General features: G+C 34.9%; 1 protein-coding gene across 3 annotated transcripts in view; it reads right to left on the bottom strand.

Annotated features, from left to right (window-relative positions):
- LOC131573468 (liprin-alpha-2-like) overlaps positions 1–24813 on the bottom strand; it is a 281397-nt gene that overhangs the window by 55141 nt on the left and 201443 nt on the right. For all 3 annotated transcript variants that reach the window (XM_058827455.1, XM_058827453.1, XM_058827454.1), the window contains 4 exons: positions 15642–15758; positions 7391–7612; positions 6619–6765; positions 4673–4807 (listed from right to left, as the gene is read on the bottom strand). In XM_058827455.1, coding sequence (XP_058683438.1) covers positions 4673–4807; positions 6619–6765; positions 7391–7612; positions 15642–15758 — 621 coding nt within the window. The remainder of the gene's footprint in view (positions 1–4672; positions 4808–6618; positions 6766–7390; positions 7613–15641; positions 15759–24813) is intronic.

Raw genomic sequence — 24813 nt, 5'->3', positions numbered from 1 at the left:
GGGAAATCATGCATCTTAAACTGGATTAAAAATATATGGACAAAAACTAAAGATATCTGACCCCTACGAGAAAACCAGCATGAGTGTTAATGTTCACTTTGCACTCTTTATGCCATGGAATAGCCAGCACAAAGTAGTAACAGCCAGGAAAGCTCTGCATTGAGGGAATACCAAAGCAGCTTGTGTGATCTCTAACCCTGTTAAAACTCTGCTGATGCTTCTGCTGCTAATGCGCCCACAAAAAAGATGTTGCTTTCACATCATCTGCTACTGATGGCACTGCACATTTTCTAGGTTTTTGCATCTTAGTTGAAAAGAAAGAAACCCAAATTCAGATGCAGAAATCAATTGTATAATATAGGTGCAAGAATTTTATTTTTTTTTTGCACTAAGTTGCAGGAACAAATCTAAACTTTTCTAATGACACAAGCAATTTCCCCAGTTTTGAGACCTTGACTTGTGAACACTTGCGCTCTCCAGATTTTCTACTGACATCTTATAATTTAGTCTATCCTTGGAATAAGGGCATTATTCACAAATAAAGAATGCATTATTGAACTGAGCTATGAAGTTGAAGGTGAAAATAGGTGATCGTGGTGATAGTTGCAACAGCTCACAAAGTTATCAGCTACTTGCTCACATCTAACCTGTTACCAATGTGACAAAATGAATTGGTTCAGGTGTCCCCTTTTTCTAAACTCCAACCTTTCAGTCACTAGACAGTCACACCTTTCACCTCCTTTGTTTTCCCACTACCTTCTGTATCTCCTAAATTTAATAAGAAACTCCTTCAACTTAGCTTTGTCAAATTTGCTTCTTTCATTTCTTCCGCCTATCAGGGCAAAATCTTCCAAGAAAAGGAGAAGCAAAATAAGAGGGGTCTTTTGCAAAGACAGGTTGTGTTGTAAATATGAAATTTTCTTTGACTTCCCTCCCCTTCAAAGATTTTTTTCTTTTTTTAATAGCCTGAAAGAGGATTTATCAACTTCCTTCTGTTAACACATCATATTTTCTTTCTCTTCTTCTCAGAGAGGTTTCTGTATTAACTCCATTCACGCCTTGCGGGGGAACTTCTTTCCTCTTTGCATACTTTTCATGGCAGACATCCTCCTTCCACTTGTTTTGCAACTTCTTCCCTGCTTAAAGCAAACCACATCCCCACACTGACACAAAACAAGCATTATGTCCCACTTGCCTCCAACTCTCAAGTAATTTTTTATCACCTTTAAAATTAACTGAAGGTGTTACTATGCTAAATGTGGTTTATTATGATATGGTTTCCTCTTCTCCATCTCAGTGCTTCTCTAATGCAGCTGAAAAGCATGGCTGGTATTTCTGGTGACCTGCATATGGGAATGATGGTGTAAAATTCTGACTACTGTCTTGTGATCAGAGAAGTGACTTGGTACCTCTGCTGCACAAGCACCCAGGGGGTGAAGGACTACTAGTGGGAGTGAGTGAATGGAAGTAGGTGGATGCTGGCTGGCCCTACTGGACTCCTCCTTGAACACATGCAAGGAGAAACTGTGTTTGACAGACTAACCATCTGAAGATTCTGGATGCTCCAATGTCTGTCCCTTCTGAAGAAAATAAACATTTTGTGGGATAAAGAAAGGTTAATACAGGAGGGAAGCTCTTTCTACGAGGAACTGCGTCTTCTCCAGGGCAGGCAAACAGACCAATACTGTGAGAGTGAGTAGAAGGTGTCTCAATGAGTCATGGGAATCTAAATCTTGGGATACATGCTGAGAGCTGTGCTACTTGTCATGACCAGACAGGTACCAGTATGATGGCCAGGCAGGACAGCACAGTATATGGGATCATGCTGTTCCAGGTTAGTCTGCCAGAGGCTGACTAACCCTACAGTTGCTCACCCAATGGGCAGAACACAGTGAAAACAAAGCCAAAGAAAAGTTCAAATGGTTCAGGTGAAGTTATGGGTACTTATCCAAGTTCACTGTATAGTCCAAATTTTTGGAAGTTCACTCCTTATGAGCTAGTTTGGGCATGGAAAAGTAGCAGAAAGACATATCACTAGTTTATATACATAAAAAAAGGAAAACCAACTAATTTTAAAGACTGACACAGCAGAAGGATCACAGTTTATATCCTTCATTTGCAGAATCCCAACCTGGATTTATTATGAGCAAGAATATAAAAAAATTGAATGCAGAACTTCCAACATGCACCTTTAAAATCTGTGGGGGGTGGGGAATAATCACAGCCAAATCCAGAACATATTTGTTCTGGTTTATCTCCACATGTATGTAATTGGTCTTATATTCTACCCACAGAGAAGCAGATAACCCACATTCCTTTACTTAAAAATACATGTAAAGCAAGTTAGGCTTAACTCACCTCTTCTATATGGTTGTTACCCCATTAATCTCAGAGAAGCCACTTTCATTGAGATAGTACTAAAGGAAGGAGAATCAGTTTTGACTTTTTTTTTTTTTTTTTTTAGTGTAGAAACAGTAGCTGATTTAGTGGCTCCTCTTTTACTTGGCATACATAGACACTGCAGTGATCACACAGCTCAGGCAGACAGCCTTCAGGGGCTCTGCAGCCAGATAATTTGAGTCCTACAGACTGCATGTATGTGGGCATAAAGTCCAACAATAGCAAAATTAATTAAGCATCATTCAGCCCCTCAGGCAGGACTTGCAGTTGTCAGTGGAATAGCTGACCACATGTAAGAGCACACCAGCTAGCTAACTTAAAACTTCTTAAGTAAGCTACAGTGATTACAGTGTCCTTGGTTCACAGCCTCATTTATGTGATCCACGAAAAGTAATGAACTTTAAACTTCAGACCTGTCAAAGCAGCACTTTGATAAGCTCTACAGTTTGCAAAGAAATTGTATACAAGACACATAGGCCACAGGCCTGTTTAGCCTATTAGCCAAATTATGACATTCCTCATGTCATAATTCCAAGGCAGCACAATTTTAACTGAAATACATGTCTTCAGTTTTTCATGTAATCACTGAGAAATTAACAGAATCAGCATTATAACCTATTTCTCAGAGTTTCCTGCTTGGCAAAAACTTTGATCAAGTACTCAAAGTGAAATGGGGTGGAGCATCAGGTCTGTTCACAGCTCTCTAACTGCATCCCATGAAATAATGTAAGAAGACAAACAGAGATGTATATTGCAGCTTTATGGTCACAATAACAACAGTATCTCATGGAAGTCCCTGAGTGTTCTGCATGGTTGAAATGGGATTTCTTCTTACAATTTTTGTCATTAATATATGTTCAAGGAAAAATGCAGTTGCAAGAAAAGACATGCTTGAGACTGCCAGATACTTACTGGTGGCTAATTGCTGGAGAACTTATTCAGGAAAAATCCTCTTAAAATAGAAAACAGTATTTTTAAGCTACTGAGGCCATTAGAATATATTATTTTTTGCTGAATCAGAAACAATTGGGGAAAAAAAAAAAAGTTAAAATGCCAAGGGATTGTTCTTCTGTGCACCTAGTTTTCATTAAAATCCAATGAAAATTATTTGGTGTTTCATGTAGCTCTTTTTGCCGATTCTTCTTGCCTTCCTCCCCCCACCACCTCCCCCAATTTTCAGTCTTTCTTTCACATTCACACCCATTCATACATACCTAAAGTGACAGTACAAATCCTTGATTACTAAATAATGATCTCACCTCAATAAAAAATAACCCACACAAATTTCCCCAAAAGCCTTCCTTTCTTTGTTTCTTCTGCTTAAATAAATTACTTAAAAATCACACTTTATTAATGAGCTGCTCAGCATTTAACACTTCACTAAAAATGGAAAACATAGGAACTGCAAAAAGTCCATCAAATTTAAAAACAGATCAGCATATAAATAGAAGCATTCCTTAGCAATAGAGAAAAGAAAAATCAATCAGAATTATATATAATAGAGTCTCTTAAATGCATTTTTCTTTGTCTGATTTTAAGAGACAGAGTAAACCTCACTATATGCCTTTATGAGGTTGATAACTCTTGAACTATAGTATTAACTACACGCACACCTGAAAGCATTAGAGGCCGAATACAAAAATATAAATTTATCTTCATCTTCTTATTTCCTGTAAGATAGCATCCATATAATAAAGTTATCAGAAAAAAAAAAAAAGTTTGAAATCCACTCAGAGTTTCACTTTGCAGTTATATGATACAAAGAATCATTCAAAGCAAACCTTGTAAGCATGTACTGCAAGTTGTCTTCATTTGTGTTGCACAAATGATCCCACTTGCCGCCACGATATGATTTTATAGCACTTATTGCAATAAAACTCAGTGTTGTTTATATACATGGTATATGAAAACATCCAGAAGAACTAAGTACCTAAAGGAAAGGGATCTCCCTCACTGCCTGCCCTTAAATTAGAAACTCTTACACAGTAAAATGAGTCCTCCTAGAGTAAGTAATGCTCAATTGTATCAGAAATACACGACTCCCTTGTAAGTATAGCCTAGGCTAACTTACAGATAACTACTTTTCCTGTCATCAAACTGCTAAGAATTACAAACACGGCATTGAAACCATTCCCGTGCACATACTTAACAAAAAACATTTTCTTCTTTCAAATCGGCCCGATGGTACCTTTGTTTCGTCCTTGAGGTGAGGAATCAGGCTGCAAATTATTGTTAAAAATGGGGCTTCTAAAGTGAGCCTATTTCTCAGTACCTTAGTCAAAGCTGCAATTCTCTGAGCCAGTTCAGCCTCCACTTCAGGTAGGGTTTCAGCTTTCCTCATCGTCTGCTGCAGCTTCTGCTCAGCCAGCTCAAGGCGCTCTTGCAGCTGTCTGTTTTTGTCTTCCAACTGAGAGCCAACGACAGATAAACAAGTATAAAAAATAAAAATCGATATTAAGGATTTTCCTTCCCTTTCTAAAGTATCGGTGAAATGATAGCAAAACTCACTAAAAGGCAAGACACCCCTCAGTGTGGGAGAGGTTACTGGAGAGGTATTAACCCAAGCATGGACCAATGTACGCTGCCAGGCTTACTACTGATTTGAGGCTCAATGATCTCATGAAGGTGAATAAAAGGACTTGTAAAATGGCAGTAATTAAGATGAAAAAGCTCCACTGATGAATGTGGTATTTATCCCAGCTAAATAATAGTACTGGTGCCAGTAAAATGAGAATTTCCTAAATGGAAGTACAGTCCATCTTACAGAAAAATTTACATGTGACCTAAAATGGGAAAGAAGAACAATTCTGAAAGGATACAGTTCCCTGAATAAATTGCCAAGTATAATTTTCTGAATGAATTGCAATAATATATTATGAAAAGTTAAAACTGACATTTCATTCATTACAATTAAATTAAATTTTACAGAGGTGAAATTGAGTAAGCTGTGATAACTATTAAAGATAAATAGGAGGATGTTTTGTAACTGCAGCATTTTCTGACCTACTGAGATGCACCATACAATTAAGATTTTTTAGTGGTTGTTGCTTTCTTGCTCAATCCAGGTAATAAAATACAAAATGAAAAATAAGTGATTCTAGATTCTTTTTTAATCCTTAAGAAGGCATGAAAATCTAGGTTTTTCTCAGCTCGATGCTGCAAATCAACTTTAAGTCTGACCATATACTCTAAGCCTAGTTGTTTTGATTAGGCAGAGCTCTGCAACACAGCATGACTTACATTGGCAACAAACTGAACTCAGATACAAGTACCTTACTTCTTCCATTGCTGGGTGGTTTTATCCCTAACAATTGAAGACACCTGTTAAAATAGTCTAAGGAAGCTGGCAAAAGCTGGAGAGTTTGCGTTCTGATGGTTTAATTTCCCTGAAGAAGTAGTCAAATACATATATACACACACCGATACAGGGGTATATGTGCATGTGTGTGCAAATATATCTGCATACAATTATAGAAGCAGAGATTATCACATCACACAGGCTAATTTCCCATATAGCACTTTAAATTGTTTAAAGATATGCTAAGAAAAAAGAAGTCTGATACTGAGGCTGGGTTTGAATGATACAGTATAATTTATATTCACTTCATGTTTGCTTTCAGTTTATATCATATTCAAATTACAAACCAGTGTTTTATATTCAGTTTACATTCCAGATTTGGAATCACCATGGAAACAAAGTGATTGAAAGTGATGAAACAAAATCATGACAGAAAGCTGCACAGTCATGTTATAAGCTTTCTTTAAACATATTCACACTTAATTTAGCTTTAAAAAAATTTATTTGCACTCTACTCATCTGTAAAATAATTAGAATATATTTTATGCAAATTTGACTTTTTTGCAGAATGGAATGTTTTTAGCTCAAGCTGTTTTTTAGAAAATTAAATTACAAAATTGTTACATAAAAAACAAAGATATTCCACTACTTAAGGAATATCACATACTGTGTGCACTTATGCAAGACACTATCAGAAAACACTGTTATTTTCCAACATTGTATGTACACATTGAAATTATTGTTCACAACTGCAGTAGCTGATACGAAATTTAGAGATGCTGAACAATTCAGAATTTTTTAGATTAACTGATCTGTTGATCAAAGCTTCACAGATTAACCTAATGGAAACCTCTTCTAGTAAATTGACATTAATTTTCATTATGTATGAAGGAAACAGCTGAGTAATGCAGGTAGAGCACCTGACGCAGGATGGCTTCCTTGTTTGCCAGTTCATTTTCTAGCTTATCATTCATGTCGTGGATGGAGGTGGATTCTCTCTGAGCACTGAGGTAGCGCTTCTCCAGCGTAGTAATTCTTTCCTCCATATCTTCCTTTTGTGCCATTGCCTAATGTGACAGAAAAAAAACCATCAGGAACCGTGCAAATAAAATGCTACATAATTTTATACCAGTTTAATTTTCATGCTTATAGTAGACGGGTGTGTAATGTATGATCAGAAGTAAATCTTCAGTTTTATAGAGAATTCTTTGGGATTTCTTGTAGCTATGATACAGAATCACAGGATCAGCCAGGTTGGAAAAGACCTTTGAGTTAGTTGCAACCTATGATGCAACTCCACCTTGTTAATTAAACCATGACACTAATACTACACCCAGTCTTTTCTTAAAAGCTGTTGTAACAGAAAGATAACTAATGCATACCAAAATAGATTCTAGAAGCCAACCATCCACATATATTGAGAACATCTGCCTAAGACATGATATACAGAGAAACACTACAAATTTAAGAGGAGTAAAGAGATGGAAAATTAAATTTTACTTTCATTTATTGAGAGAGAGGAATAAATTTCTTGTACTATTTTTTGAATTTAAATCTTCTGTCTCCTATGTTTAAGTGATTTTATCAGTGCTCAACTTTTGCTGCTCACATCCATTGGCCTCCATCAGTTTGTAGCAGATACCACAGGAACAACAATCAAGAGATATGAGGTGAGCGTGGTGAATTCCTTACCTCTCTAATGTCTCTCTGATATTTACTGTTCATTTCCTCTGTTTTAATGAGCTCCTTTCTCGTAGTCTCTGCTTCCTGCTCTACCTCTCCCACCCGAGAAGACAGTGCAGCCAAACGCTCCTTCATCTGTGCCATTTCATAGTTTTGCTTTTCCAATAGCTCCTGAAGTTCAACAACTTGACTGGCTTCATCATTTGAGTCTATTGAGCCATTTGATAGGCGCTGTTAATGGAGAAGTGACACTGATTAATTATCTTTTAATGTGGGCTCTAGCTAAAGAATTTCTAAAGCAAAGATTATTTTTAAAATTACCAAAGTAAATAAGAAGGAAAAAAACATTTTCATGGTAGATAAGATAGGTATAGTTATGAAAAAATGGCAGAAGTTTAATTCATAAGAATGGATTCCAGAATGCATGAATACAGAGAGATGTAAGCACTTGCATTAAGAGCAGAATACTACACATAAAATGGTTTAGTTTGGCATTATGACTATTTGAGTACAGATTACAGCAATACTTCTAAAAATCACCAAATTGCTTTCATTGGTCTTAACTAAACTTACACAGCATTTTCACTTTAATAAAGTTAATGCCATTTGCAAAATATACCATGCTGCAGAGAGGAAACAACATTAATAAATCACAAACTCAGTGTACCAGAAAGGGCTTTTAGTCAGGACAACATACTGCTTAAATTTACATTAGAAACAAGTTCTGCTGAAGTAAGTGATGTGCTGCTGAAAGCCTTGGTATGAATATAGTTATAAAGAAAAAAAAACCTCAAGATTTCCTAACACATGCTGCATTTGGGATATGACCTCAGCAATACAATTTATATTGCAAATAAATTATTTCAGGATAGAAGTGCATTCACCAGTAGGACTCGCTGATACGGCCTCATTGCAGCAGATATTCACATTAACCTTTTCCAGCATAGGCTAAGCCTATGATTTCATACATATTTAATTCTCTCATGTTAAAAAAAAAGGCATGAAGAACAAACAAAATCATAAACATTTTATTTGAACTGCAACATTAAAAAATATATCCAAAGTTACTGTCATTGAATTTCTTGATTAAGTAAAATTTTATTGGCAAAATTTATATTTTGAAGCACAGGAGCAAAGTATTTTGCTGTAACTATAATTTAAACATCTTACAGAAATATTGGTCCTAGAAGGTGCTTATTGTCCTTCAGGTGATAATGTGTATAGCAATGTATATATGAAAAGTTCCTAGCAGGGTCTGAGGGGAAACCAGCTTTCATTAGCACTTTGTATTACTATTGTCAAAATGTATTTATACAAAGGTCTTTGAGCACATTCTAAGAACATTATTTAATGGCTTTAACAGAAATCGTTTCTCAATCGCAAGCCATAAAATGAACTTAGATCAGGATCACCTTCCCCCTGTGAATAACTGAATAAAAATTACTTTAAAAATTCACTACATCAAGTAACTCAGTTCCAAAGTTGTATTCTTTATACTACCTAATAATATTTTAGATATTTTATGTTACCTGCTGAACCATCATTGATCTACTTTCAGGACACCATGGTAAGATGACCATAGCAAATTAAAAACTGATTTACATTTAGTTTGATATTTTGAAAGAGTTCAATTAGTCTGCTTGAATCAAAATGCTATTAATATGCAGCAGTCACAAACTAAATAGTACTCAAATTCTCAAACAGGATAAGACAGCCAAACTGTCATACTTTGAAAATCTTAAAAATTTAAGATAAACTTTTTATATATGACAATCATAATCTGTTTTACAGTTATAATCTCATACAGCAAATTTAGAGGTTTTCACAGATTATCACATTTTATCTTGCATGGACCTTGCCCTACAGCTCTACAAAGAGCAGTCCAGGAATGCTGCAAGATTATAATAAGCCAAATACCAAATCTCAAATGCAATAAATGGCATGTGTTCATGTACCTTATGTAACATAAACCCTGGTAATTATGAAATGGCAACCCCTGGTATCTGGGAATACATTCACTGCAAGAGAAGTATTCTCTTTTCATTAATGAAGCTTTTTTCCTTACAAAATGAATAACTAAACCACATATAAATTAAATCTGAAAAAAAATTTTTTTCTACTAATTTGCTTAGTATCCAAGATTTCTGGAAAGACAAGTGATACCACAGTTAGAATTTGTCTCTCACCATTAAACCAATGCTGTAATTGACAATTATGTATGCACGTATTTTGATCTATGCACATTAACTTCCTTCATAATTCTTTGATGAACTATTTCACAAAGTGCTTTGATTCTAATCATCGTTCAGCTTTGTTTTATATTTTTTCTGTACTCACATATAGAGCTAGTTGGTATTTAAAATTTCCAACTTACTGAAAATGTCAACATTTTAATTTTCCTTAGCAAGATCAGGATAAAAAGAAAGCTTTCTGTAAAGACACAAATAAAATTTTAAAAACTCTGTTTAAAATCTGGTATATTTAGAATTTTGAAGCATACTTTAAAAGTTAACCAAGGGATTTTAACTGGTGTTTTGTCACTTTCATGCCTTGTTATTATTTTAGGATATATCCATTATATGGATACATACAGCGAGCACTTCAAAAGACCACAGGTAGAAAGTTATTCAGTATTAATTCAAGAAATAACTGATTTGAACAAGAATGTGAAAATATGCTATATCAGTAGAAGCAAAAGGCATTCTATAGATAGTAATTCAAATTCATTTTCTGAATTAGTGAAAGGAGCAGGAACCTCCCCTTCTCCAGAGAAATTTCCTATGGAATAAACTGGAAGGACAGAACTGCTGAATCTTCTCTATTAACAGTTTTATAAATAATGTCCATGTTTGATCCTTTTTCTTGTTCTTTCTCTGGCTGATTTTTTTTTATCTGATTGATTTTTTTGTTTCCTGGTATTCAAGGATCTTTTTGTTGATGCTGAGCATCAGTTGTAACACAGTACAATTAATAAATCAATTACAATACTGTTGCTGCACATTAATTACAATCCTTTGTAAATAAACTATTAGCTGAATATCTGAAACAATGAAATCAAATCTGCTAATTATTACCTGAAGCACTAAAGGAAACCTTTTCAGAAAAGCATACTCAAAAAAAAAGTGTCAAAATAGGCATTCTTAACTATCATATCCCTATACTACCCCCAAATCCCCCCAAAATGGAAGAAATGGTATCAAATTACTTAGGGTGTTGGAAAATGAAATACTGGAAGCAATCTGAAACAATTAGGAAATCTCTGAAGCAGGAATGTTAAAGAAAGCTTTCTAACTGGTCAAAACATTCTAGCAGAGAAAATATAAAATGTACATGGTCCCTAGGTTTGTCTTAGAAGTTCAATGAAGAAGATCAATGGCTATTTTTCCTCGAAGAAAGAAATGTGCCAAATAGCTCACATGCTTCAATGCTTTGAGGGTTTTTTGCCAACTGGTTTACCCAATACAAATAGTCCATCTGTTTCTAGCACATTTACTTATTCAGACTTCAATGCTGCAGAGAGGCATCATCATCTACTTTCCCCCTCCTCTTTGTTGCCTTCTCGAGCCAAGGCAGGTACACACAGCTGCAGTGTGTGCTCACCTGCTACGCACACTGGGAGGGCCTCTGGCCTCTGCTCCTGCCCCTTTCCACAGGTTTCTCAGCCACATGAGAAATCTGGCTGGCACTGGACTGAAAGGCTCTAGAGAAGCTTAAGACATCTTTTCTTGGGCTAGGTAAGAGCAAACAAAGGTATATGAGGAATGACATCTCTACCCAGCAATACAGCACTTGCATTCCTCCTCTCCTGGGAACAAAGAGGGAAAGAGTAACAGCAAGAGGATGCCTGGTGTGGGTTTTTGTAAGCTGGGATTTTTTTGCTTTTTTTCCTGTTATATCATCATATCACCACACTAGATAAATAACTGATATAACAAAGATAACACGGTTGTTACTATGGGTTTTAAATATACTCTTTATTCATAAAGAAAGCCTTTACGGTCACCCCAATATAGTTAAAGAAGATAGGAGGAGAAACAGAAAGGATGGAATAATCATCAAGTAAATCTGATGACAGTGATGGTACTAACTATGACAGGTGACACACTGTAGAGACAGGAATGAGGGGATAACAGGGATTAAGCAAGAAATATTTGAGGGGAGAAGTAAAATTTTAATTTCTTAAGGTTTGTGGAAACGGAGAAGGAAAGTAAATGTTCCCTACCACTGAACAGCATGAAAAGGAAAACAACATCCCTGGAGTGTGGTTTTCTTTTGAGATCAAAAAAGCTCAGCAGTAAAACAATGTGCTGTTCACATAGGAATGTCAGAAGGGAGAAGGACAGCAAATTTGAGCAGTACAAATAACCATAATTCCCCCCTATATTGTTGCTTCTCTCTACATGAAGAACAAAAGAAAAAGCTGCAGACTAGGCTACTGGAAAAATCCAAGGACAATGGTAAAAGGAACACCATGAGAAATTGTAAAGTGAGGCTAATCTGGAACATTTTAGTCTCTGTTAATCTAATTCATACTGCCCTTTATTAATTAAACCTAGCAAAATAACACTGGAGGAAAACTAATTGGAGTTACACCTAAGTTAAAATAATAAAAAAACCCAGTAGGGACACCAGTCTACAGAAGTTCACAAAAAAAATGGTAAAATTGTCCCAGCTTGTATAGTAAAGTTCTTTTCCATTTTATTTTGTAGGAAGAACTTATATGTTCAACTACATATGTGGTAAAATGTACATGAAAACCCAATTCTTTTAAGCAAGTCCCAAGAATAGTAAAAAGCACCTCCATGTGATATTTTCTCTCTAAAACATCTGACACAAAGTATTTGGCCTAAATACTATCCACCAGTAACCAATTATGTATTTTGTGCTAGACTTTAACCTCAGAGAGTGGTGAGAAGGAAACTAATATAATCTCATGAGGTTATTTCTGAACAACCTGCAGCAGAGACAGGGCTCATTAACGTGACAGAACTCCTCATTTGTGCCTCTTAGTTTTGGTAGTACATTCACAGGTGATTCACAGGATGCCCATATGCAGAAGCCTTTCCATGTCAGAGAACTAAATTAAATTCTGTGTAACCATAAGGTTAGACAGAAAATTGAAAAGTTGAAAGTAATCTAAAAATTCAGAAGCCTGGTCTTTTAGAATTCCTAGAAGAAACAAGTATTTTTATGCTGTAAGCACTGGGTTGTGTGGTTGGGGTTTTTGTGTGTATGTGTATTCTCCCTTTATATTTGTGGTTTTGTTTACTTAAACCCTAAAATTGTGTGCCTTATATCTACTCTTTAGTAGCACACTCTGTAAATAGTGAATAATACTATTTGACACTTCTTTTTTAAAGGAGTATTGGCAAGTTCATAATAAATGAAAAAGAATAAATCCCCATTGCATCATGGTCCTCACTTGGAAAAAATTGTCCAAAATCCCAGGGGAAAAAAAAAAAAAAAAGAAAAAAGAAAAAAGATTATTTTTAGTTCTATAATGATGGAGATGCTCCCTTCAACTTAGAAAATCTGGCCATGAAGGCCACATCATCAGGGAAGAGACAGAAATATAATTTGCTACACAGGTCAAATAAACTTATCTGAATTCTATAATATAGGAATATAAAAAAGTAAGTAAAAATAACCACCAAGCTAAATTATACAGATCATCTACTCTTATAAAAGCAAGAGTAAAAATCAATGCTGCAAACAGTAATGCAGATGCTGTTTGAGATGTAAGAATAACTAAGTTACCAGAGGATGATTTTTACTAGTGTAGTTCTTCCACCCCATTCCATTCAAATGCTTCATGTAAAACATTCAAAAGAAACTGATACTAACAGACACATTGCTATGCAATGGACCAAACCCAAAGGACAGCTAAACAAGCAAAAGCAGCATGATGATCATCATCCATGCAACCAGCACACAAACCAGAGTGTGTAAACCTATGTCAAACCAGTATCATCAAATCTAAGTGTCACAGTCATTTCTAAGTGGTGTATTTCCCCTGTGTTTAAAAATTATTCTACTTCTCTAGGTTGTTTCACACATTTTGGTCTGTGTCAGGCAGAAATATGATCATTAGAGATCTCCTTTTCAATTGCTCTGAATTGTCTCCAGCCTCTAATCAGCTGTCAAACACAACATTCTCAACTGAAATTCTCCATTGTGAGAGAGAAACAAACAAAATATAATTGCAGTTGAAAGGGATACTGTAATGGTGGACATTTAAGGTGTACAACATCAGAAGATCTCCTCTTTCTCAAAGCAACTTAAATGCTTCCTAATTTGCATGTGATCATTTCTTAAAATACTGTTTTACTGAATTATTCAACTTCTATGGTTCTTACAGAAGCTGAAATAAATACCAGTAGGAAATAATGAGTTTATTTGAAAAAAACCTTATTATTCACAGTATCTTATTTTTGACTGTTCAGTCCCACTGTTGCAGCATCCTTAGCTGCTTCCACAGATTTCCCAATGTGCACCTTATTCACTGGGAGTTCTGCCTTCCCTGGTGTTCACTTGAGGGGAAATCAGGAAACTCTCCTTAGAGATTAAGTGAAGGGTATCACTTACTGTGTGGCAGTAAGTGGAAGCAAGCAGAATATCTGATAACAGAAATGGTTGCATCTTAATTCCCACAGCAGGCGATCTCTGTCAGGTGTTCTTTGAAACAATTTTTCAAAGTCCTTTAAACTCTTCTCTTTGTGCAAGTTGGCCTCTTTGCAAGCTTCTGTATTTGCTACCTTTTAAGTTTCTCTCTCCTAAATAATAAGGAATTATTATAGGCCACCAAGGTAAATGTAGAAATGTTGAGAGCTGCTAGTGCAGAGGATGTGAATTAGAGTGCACTGGTTGATCTGGTGTCAATACAATCTCCTCTTAACTCCCTATCCAGTATGATTTCATTGCCATAAGCAGCAAAATCTAGCAGAAACTTTTATTTCAGCTTAACTCGATCAACATAAATTGCTTTTATTAGGTAGCATAGAAGTTTTCAGGACATAATATTCTAGAAATGTTCAATTAAAAAATGATGATAATAATATGTTACATTGGATTTCATCCCTCTCATTAGTGTTTAAATATGCAGACTTCTTAAAGGATGGATAGTCTTATTTCCACTTCTGCTGGTAAGCAATGAACCCAATGGCTCAAAACAGAAGACCCGGCTTGCAAAGAAAGTGGTAAATCAGAGATTTTCAGCTAAACAGTGTAGTTGCATTTAAAAGCACAACTGAGTGGGGTGAATTTTATCAAAATTTCACAGATGTGTCTGTGAGTATGATTTTGCAGAAAGGGGAGTGTAGCTAAACAGTATTTGTTTACTGTGTGTTTCTCAACCACATAGATTACTCAGAGGAAAATACACATAAACTGCAAAATGTGAAAAATTAATGCCTGCACTGTGAGTGCACCATTGTAAATTGGATTGACTATAAAATAAATAACGATGACAGCTATTTTTTCTAAGTGTGATTTATGCCACTGTTGATCATATGGCATTACACAAAAATGCACAATTAGAGATCCAAGCAGCAGCTCTACTCATTTCAGCTGTCTGCCAAATGTTATGTTATGTTATCATTTTAATTTAATAATTCTGAAGCAAGAGAGGAAGATGCTCAACTTGTTTTTTATCAATGTGGAAATCTAAGGCTAAGGAGAAAACCTGTTTTCTAAATCAGTCTACATTTTGTTGTCTTTCAGCATCAAGCAGCAAATACTTGGTCTGAATTGTATAGATGTATTTCTTCTGAAGGAGTGCTAAGTAGCTTCTCTCTATACGAGCATGGACAAGAATTTGAAGAATATTTTATAGGCAGCACTGAGAAAAATTACTTTTTCTTGTTTTTAGGTCTCTGTTATGCCCTTAGGGTTTCTTTTTGCAGGAATGTTTGCATATACAGCCTTCCACAAAGACACCTATGCCACTACACCTTGCTCTTCTGTACGCAACATACAAAGGATTACACAGCAGCATTTAGTACACATAATTGTAGCACTATGCAAAAAATTAAAAGAAAAGTTTATTATAAGTTATGGATCTAACTCAATACCCTATCAAAGAGCAAGGACCTGCCCATTTGTGTTTGTTTTCCATTTAAACAAGCTCATTTTTTCATGCTGTTTTCAGTAGGTAGACAAAACTCTAAATGGACATCCCATAAAATAGTCACATTACTAAAATCTAAAGCCTGATTATTTATCATAGAGATTATTAGATTTAATGACCACTAACATTTTATACCTTTTCATGAACCTTTTGCCCTGGCTCCATTCCTTCAATATGCTCTGATTCAGCAGACCCTTCCCCAGCTGCCATTTTCCTTTGAATGTGTGCATTTTGTTCACGCAAAGCTACAATCTGCAAAAGAAAGAAAAAAAGTGGTAAATATATATAAGAAACCATAAAAATACTGAGCATGCAATTTTTAAAATCTATTAACAATTCAATCTTATGTTGGCCATTTGTAATATTTGCAGAATTAGGTCATTATATGCAGAGGTTTAAAACCCATACATACTAATGATATCTTAAGGCCATTAAGGATACAGAGGAACAAATGACATGATAGTCAACACTGTCTTGTCTTCTATCCTGATTTTGTGGTAAGACACTTAATTTTAATCTTGAAAGATGAAACAGCAGTTAGCCATTGATTTTTTTTTTGACACTGTGAGAACAAGACTTACTCTTACATAGAATTCAATGAATGCCAAACTTGTGCTACAGGAAAACAGTACCAAGAGGCTATGAAGCAAACCCAAGTGATGTAAAACAAAGTGCTACTTTTCTGTCAGCCTCCCATCTGTTAGTAACAGCAACATACTTTTTACATGGTTCTTGTTAAGAAAAGCATGTACCTTAACACCATCTACTATCCATTGACTGTTTTAGCAGATATACAAGTAGGTTTCATTGTATTTAACATATTGATTATTTATTGGTAATGCTACTAAAATTCTCATGCAGCTATTGGAACATAAGCTGCTTTCTCTCTGACTTTGTGTCTTATGCTCAGGCAATACACAGCACAGAAAGATTTTGGTCCTAATAATTTTTTTACATTGTGTAATATGAAAAAATGGAAGATCTGGGTAATACGAGCAATTTATTTTGTTAAATTGCACAGTTAGATAGCTCTGTATTGTTCTGCTTTTATGAACACATACAGTAAATTATTTATCTGATGAATAACATTATGTATTAAACACAGTAGAACACTGGTAGGATGCAGAGATGCCATTTTTGGAAAGCTGGTGTAAGTTTAAAAGCTTCTGTCACCAAATTTTGGCTGTATAGATCCTGAGTCAGAAAGACCCTAAAGGACCTGTCTTAGAATACAAAAGCATGGGGTAGGAGCAAGAATTTTAGGTAGAACTACCTGGTAAGTGTGTGCAGCAGCCAAGATTTTGTGGAACATTTATTAAATTAAATTAAATTTAACTTAGTTGTAATTGACTTCAAGATTAATTTACTTTGATGTGAATAATTTAACTTTATTTTGAAACCTTTTTTTAAAATGTGTTTAAGTTATATTTAAGTGGTTATTGTAAAGACCATTTGAATCACTCTGACCAACATTTGAGATGTAAGAACACCACCTTAAACAGTTCTTCCTTAATATAAATTTTGAAAATTGCCATAATAGGAGATTTTGATGAGCAGGCTGATTCACTGCTCACTAAAAATTCCAAGTTACAGCCCCTGTAGAAGTCATATACTCCCACTGATTCCACTGCCAAGACCAAGACTTGTTGAAAGCAACATTTCATCCAAGCAATTACAGGAAACTCCCAGGGTGGGAATTAAAACTGAGACAATCTGTGTCTTTGGGGGTTGTACAAATACAATGAACTTTAAAACATTTTGATTAAATAAGAGAATTACGTCTGTCTTAAGTAACAGAAAAAAGAATGGTATAAATTCATTAGCATAGTCTAGCATTATACACAATCAGTAATTTAATATTTGTGGTTTGTTTTCTGAATACCTTCACTCACTAATTCTTCTTCTTTATGGTTCAAATAGTTCTCAAATTAAATCAAATAAAACTACTGAAATTATTGCTTCCACCCAACAAAATTAGCCATCAATTACTATTAAAGATACTTTCAGGTATGAAGTGAGATACTTCAACACATATATTATAAAATTATCATTGATGTAGAGCAACTACTTATACCATTAAAAAAATAAAATCACAGGATATATTAGCAGGAAACAATATATCAGGATTTTTCATATGATAATCTTTTGTTGACCCATTAAAAAACAGATATCACTATGCATTCCTTTGAAATATCACCTCTATCTACACAAATCCGTAACAGACCTTTAGCTGAATAAGAATACTTTAAACACCTGTGCAAAATTTTGTCATTTTATCACATATTTTTCTTAGCCTCTACAGGTCTTTAGGTACCACCCCTCTCCAGGTAAGTAAATAAGAAAAAAACCAATTGCCCCTATTAGAAAACAGTAAAATAAAATAATGCAATATTGTGTATCATTATTTGGAGGGATTTTCTTGATTTTTAAATGTTTTGGAACAATCACTGCGCCAAAAAACCATCACTGTTACACATCATGGTTTCAATGATTTTATTACTGTAATGAATGCAGAGCAAATATTTACAGGAACAACAAAGACTTTGAAGTCTGGCACATTGCAGAAGTTTCAGCTCTTGGGTAGTCATAAGATAACAGATCTAAACTGTGAAGAACCACACAGATAATTGTTTTCATACTTGTTCTATTCTTGATTTAATGAATATATTAAGGCAGAATTAGTGCTCCTAAGGAAACATGGAAATTCTTCAGTGTCTTACAAGTAAAGATAAATGTTTGCTTTTTGCTTTGTTGAAGCAAAAGGTTTTAATTGCTATAAAGCTCCTTCTAATGACTTACTTTTTTTTCTGATTTAACTTTCAATAATGTGCACATGTTTTGCAAATGTGCTCATTTAATCACTGCACCATTTCCGTATCTTTTTAAACAGGTTACCAAAACATGGAAGAAGGGTTGATGATTTGTGTGAAGACACAGATGACTAAATTCTTCCTAGGTAGATGCCAAAACCTCTTAAATTCTTATGATCATTACAATAGCAGACAGCAATAATAACCGAGATGTAGGTAAGAAAATGATTGCTCAATGCAGATAAAAATTTTTAATACTATTTTTGAGAAATGTCTATCTGTTCTACTGATGTTTTTCACAGACAGCTTTCCAAGTACCTACATACTATCTAACCTCTAATGTTAAATTCCTAATGATTTCTATGCTATGTTCTTTGTTTTGGAAAATAAAAGGTAATATTCTTGAGGATGGCATCATAACTGCTGAAAACAAATCAAAATGCCTCTTCTTCCCCTGCCCCAAGTCAGATTCATAGAAAATAAATGTGGATAAATATCATTATTCTATTTAGGATTGTTGTACCTCAAACTGGACAATCATCCTAAATACTGAAGTCCAAATTGTACCTTCTCATTTTTGATCAAATACATTACATTTTTTTCCTTATCAGCTTCTTCTTCTGGATCTCAAATGATTATATTCCAGTTCTAAAGTCACAGACATTATAGACTATTTAGCAAACTTGATCTTGACCATGGTAACACCTTTCAATGAGACTCTAAACAAAAGTAAAATTTCAAGTCTCTCCATACTAGGGAAAGTCTAAATTTGGCTCTCTGCTTTCTGTGCCATTCAGCAGAACTGAAAAATTCTTTCTGATTTTTGTTTGAGAAAAATAAAGTAAGTTTAAGAACAAAATGTAGGGTATTACTTTTCTAGTTGGATCTTTCTAACTTTTGTAGCTTAAGTCCATGAAAATACTTCCTAATCTGAAAAATATTCTTTCAGCTTGCTCTTTTCTCACAGGCATATTGACCTTCAACATTCTTCCCACTTCTGCATGTTAGTTTTATGACTCATAAGGCACATGAAAACCTTAAAGAATTTCCATTGATTCTATCTTCCAGATGTCAAAGGTACCTCAAAACAAATAACACAGTTTCAAAAGCCCTACTCTGTCATAATAATTCTGAACATAATCTTACGCAACCTCTGCCTTTCTGTCTTAACTAATAAATAATTTCAACATTCCTAAAACCCAGCTTTCTTAATTTAAAATGTTGGCAAATACCTCCACTATACTACACACATAAATTCCTTCTAAATTAACAAAATTTGTGTTCATTATCTATGCATGGACCATGCGTTTTTAAATGAAGTTAGGATTCAGCAGTTCAGACTCAAAATTTGAACTGGTCTCCATTTCCATAAATGGCCAAATCTACATATCATGCCTATACACTTAATAGACTGAATCCAGGTGTTAAGGGAATATTGATTTCAAATATTAAAATACAGAACAGAAGATGAATACAGTACTGATCTGAAGAAGTACCTGATAGAGCCGTACCCATCAGCCATGGTGGTGAAAAGGACAATATAATAAGAGAATTTCATAAGGAATAAAGGTAACGTGAGATTACAAATCAGTGAGCCATAGTGTAAATTCCTTCTGTTTAACAAGGGAAACAGTCTGATTACTAACTATAGTAGGACACTAAGATATAAAAACAAAAGAAGTAAAAGATTCATGCCGTACCTGAAAAACCACAAAACTATGAAGGATAACTAAAAAGGAAAGGAAAAACCAGCACGCAAAAAATGGCAAAATATGAACTGGGTTTCTTAGATAAAATGAAAATACACTGGAACACACAAGAAGATGGAGTGGATTTATTCACAGCATAAAGTCTCTCATCAGACAAAAAATGAGGCAGGGAAAGCACTACTCTACATGTTTACTTTGGATATATTGCAAATTAATTACTTTAAAATTATTTGAGAGGTGTGAAATCAGAATCCATTTCTAAACATATAAGATCCTAAATGCCCAGGTACCTCTGCTGCTGAAACTTGAGTGACCATGTTTTATCTCATTACAGTTTCAGTCTTCAGGCAATTAACTGTACTATGAATACTTAATATACTTCTCTATGTAGTGATAGGACAAAGCAGGAAGCCCTCAAACTGAAGGAGGGCAGGTTTAGCTTAGATCTTAGAAGGAAATTCTTTAGTTCTTATAAGGCTCCAGTGCCTCATCGCTTTATGAACAGGTTTCCCAGAAAGACTGTGGACTCTCCATCCCTGGAGGTGTCCAAGGCCAGGACAAATGAGGCTGTCAGCGACCCGGTGGAGTAGAAGGCATTCCTGCCTGTGGCAGGGGAGTTGGAACTACATGATCTTTAAGGATCAAACCTTTCTATGATTCTGAGATTCTTTAAAAGCAATGAAATTATTTTAAGCTCTTGAAAAGCAGTTTTTCATAAACTTTTCCTAACTTAAACAACTGAATTTGTTCCAACATTGAAACAAGTCTCAGTATGGGTTCAGTGTCATGGTCAAATGACCTGCACAGGACTGATGATTGGCTGATACACAGCATTTGAGAGAGAGAGAGAACACAAGATGCTCCTCAGGGTATCATAAATAGCACATTCTGATTTCATGAACAAAACTCATAGATACATACAAAGTCTTTTGAAACAGTAGATAAAAAGGAACCTCCATGAAGGTGACTTTAGTTTTTAAACACTTTTTCCATTCAGCAATGCAGGTTCTGAGCTTTACAACCAGGTATGTTTTAAAAGGGAAAATATAGAATTTGGGGTCTATTTTCACAATGGCTAGGACTAAATATATCTATGGAACATACAGCATTGCAATCAACATTAGCCATATTTCAAGGGAACAAAATAAAAGAAAAAAGTCTTTTCAGACTGAAAAAAAAAGTTTGGGAGGCAGAGAATGAAATCATCAGCCCTAACAATGAGCTTTGAGCTCACTTTGGGGGAAGAAAAAACATTTTTTAACCTCTCAGTTAGGTTTATTTTCAGGTTTATGGGTTTATGCCTGTAATTTCAGTGTATTTTATTGCAATTTAGAGGTGAGCTTTCTAGGAACTTTACACAATTGAGCACTTTAAAACCTGTTCTGACATATCAAGAAAAATAGTACTTTATTAAAGTAAAAAACTGTGAGGGTTATGAGTAATACATATTTTCAACATATTTACATAATGAATTCTCCCTTCATTGCTATGGAGAAATACTAATTACAGAGGAATCATCCTCATGAGGCAGCCTTGGAGATCAGACAGTAGTAGAAAGTCAGACAGAATGAAAAAAAAATTGAAAACAAATCTTGTGTTTGTGGGTAGGTAGCACACCAAGCCCCAGCCCTCAGTTACACATCTTTTACATTTTAAGTCCTTATCTCCTATGCTTCAAATTCTGTCAAAGAAAGCTAAAACCTCCTGCTTCTACAGCTTCTGGCATGTCCTGGTTATTTTATTCTTACGGTCTTGACATTGGTAGTGCTGCCTGCAATCCTGCTTGCATGGTGGATGGCACTTTCAGACTCTGCCTTCATGTCGCTGAAGCACACGTAATGAGTGACAACACGCAAAAATGACTGGAAATGCTCTGAATCTGCGGCAGATTGCTAATTTTAAATGGAAAGCACGAAAATATGAACCCCATGGTCCTTTACCGTTGATGGTGTGTGTTTGTGATAACTCCTGGCGAGGCCCTAGCCATCAGTGTTTTATCACCACGCCTGTGGAGGCCAGCTGTGCTGGTGACAAGGGCGCTGTGGTCCAGGGGCAGCATCCAGCTGTGGCACTCGGGCGGCTGCAGCAGGGACTGACTGACCGCAGGACCTCCCGCCGGCCGTCTGCACCATCGCTGAGCCCTGACTCCGGCTGAACTCAACACATCTGGGCCAGCAGGCAATTCTGTGCTTTAAATACACTAACATTTCAGGCTGATAATAAGGCAATAGGGTTTATTAGTCTCCCTTGGTTTGTTATGAATGGTTACTGGGTAAATACCTGTCTTGTGCTATTACACATACTCTAGAGCAGGCACTGTTTGTTTCTGTGGCAGCACTTCAGAAACAGAACAGGAGAAATTTAAAACAATGGTCCTGGTGCTATTGTGAAGAGTATCTGTCAAGACTTTCCACTGATTACCAGGTGCATTTCAGTACATTTTCTCAGAAACCCTTATCAAAGTAAACAAAAATGTACTACTTTTAATTTGTCACAAAATTTGTATGAAATACAACAGAATGGAAAGAGCTGTCTTTCTAGCACAATAGGAAAATAGTCACAAGTATCAATTACATGGTTGAATTATATTGTGTATTTGACACCTGCTGACTAATTTATTTTTTCATTCTTTTCCTTACCAAGCTCAACAAAATAGCAGCAAAACTATTGTTCTTTCATTATTACTCTGACAAACACTAGTTTGTTAGAAAACCAGTGCTCAGAATTTCTGGAGTTCATTGATAGGGTCTGATTTCCAGATTGACAGTGCTGAGGATGAATTTGGCAGAGACATAATGTACATACTTTTCAACAATATAAGAATTATTGAAACATGTATACATAGTGTGCATGCATATATTTAATATTTGTGATAATATGTACACATATATTTGTGCCTCTAGGGCTTTATGTAGTTGTTCTTAGTACATAAAGCATTTAATTGAAAAGTAACCCTGTATAACATATAAAATTTAATTTGAAAAATACTGCTCAGTTTGAAAAAGAGTGTTTAGCTATTTGCACTGCAGATCTGTTTTCCTCTTTTAGTTACACCAGTATATGTCCTCATGAGTAAAACCAGTCTTCCTCAAATGAAATTTTGTATTCTTTGTGTATATAATGTCACCTAGAGATTTGAGATTGTTTAGATTTATTTTGACTGGACATGTCTGTTATGAAAACCACTATTCTGCATGTATATTTCGTTTTATCACATTTTCCTATACAGTGTATCTGTATTAAAATCACCATCTCTGCTACTCATTGTAGAAAACATGAAAATATACAACAGATAGATAGGATATTAAAAATATTCAGAAAGGAAATGAACCTTATCTAGAACTACAATTAAACAAAATCAAAGCCATGATCTGCATGTACAAACTGAAGTAATCCCAGTTTAAGCTTCCTTCCCAGTCTGTTGAAATTGAATCTCAGTAGAGTGAGTAACAGTCTGTATTTCAAGAATTAAATAAAATGAACCCATTTAATTTTAGACAAGATCTCAATACTTTTCTTACTGGTAGTAATTTTTTTCCCCAGGTTTCTCCAGTGAAGATCAAGTATAAGGGCTTCATTGATACAAATTTTATCTATTTTTTTAATAACAAAGCACGTGGAACTTCTAAAATAATGTTTTTATCCTAGGATTATTGCAGAATGGAATCTAATATGACAGCCTTTTCTAATGTAGTGGAATGATACATACGGTTTCTTTTTTTTCCCTTCTTTTCATAGATCGTTTAATCTACATGATTAAAGGCGTCTAAACCACACTCTCCAGGTGCCAAGTTAAGCAAGCAGATCCATTATCTATAGATTGAACCAAGTCAAATCCTCTACAGCTCCTCTTACAATAATTTCACCCATGCACTGATGGTCCCCATTAGTATCAATGAAGATTCTTTATTATTTACTAATGTTGATGTTTCCTAATCAAACCCAAAATATTTTTTTACACTTTTGAATTCCAAGTCAAAATATTTCTATATTTATTTCTATTACAGGCATTTGATGGCTTGTTATTTGTAACTCTTGCTAGTTAATAGAATTATGAATTTGCAGAATACCCTTAGAGCTGCAGGTGCTCTGTAGGCTTGAGATAATCCAACAGGAAAACACAAATGACCCATTTTCTGGTTCATATGTTAACAGAAATATTGATTAATAAATATGAACCTAATGAAGCTTGAAGTTGATTTTATTTATTGACCCATGTCATCAATTTAAATATTTTTATACAAATTCAGCATGTAAGGCCTATCAATACAATTAAAATTATTATGGAGAGTAATAAGCATAGAAGACACTATGATCTTGTTATACTATTTAAAATCTGGTTTGAGAGTTAGTATATGATCTTAAAAATGATTTAATATTTAAAAACTTTACAGAAAAATGAATAATCATTCCAAAGAAACACATTGAGGAAATGTTAAAACAGTAGATTATTCCAACAGATTAAAAACAAAGGATAATGGGTGCATTTTGTGTTTTCATCAAGATGGATCTGAAAAATTATAGTTAATGGTAAAGAATAATTTTGTCCTGAAGTCCTATACTGCAAGTCTAATTCTTGCAATGAAACTGTCTTCATCTGCTTGAAGGTCTCATTTGACAAATGTCAAATAATTCCAAAATTTACACAGACAGAAAGTTAAGCAGCTATTTTCTGAAACCTGAATTCATACCGCCAGTGCCAGATAAATGGCATTCATTTCAAAGTTTATGCTTCCCAAAATAATAGACCAAAGATAAATGATATATTCTTTCTGATGCTTCATGAAA

The sequence above is a fragment of the Poecile atricapillus genome, chromosome Z (genome assembly GCF_030490865.1).
Source record: "Poecile atricapillus isolate bPoeAtr1 chromosome Z, bPoeAtr1.hap1, whole genome shotgun sequence".
NCBI lineage: Eukaryota > Metazoa > Chordata > Aves > Passeriformes > Paridae > Poecile > Poecile atricapillus.
The sequence above is the reverse complement of the archived record's forward strand: the minus strand, read 5'-3'. Positions and strand labels throughout refer to the sequence as shown.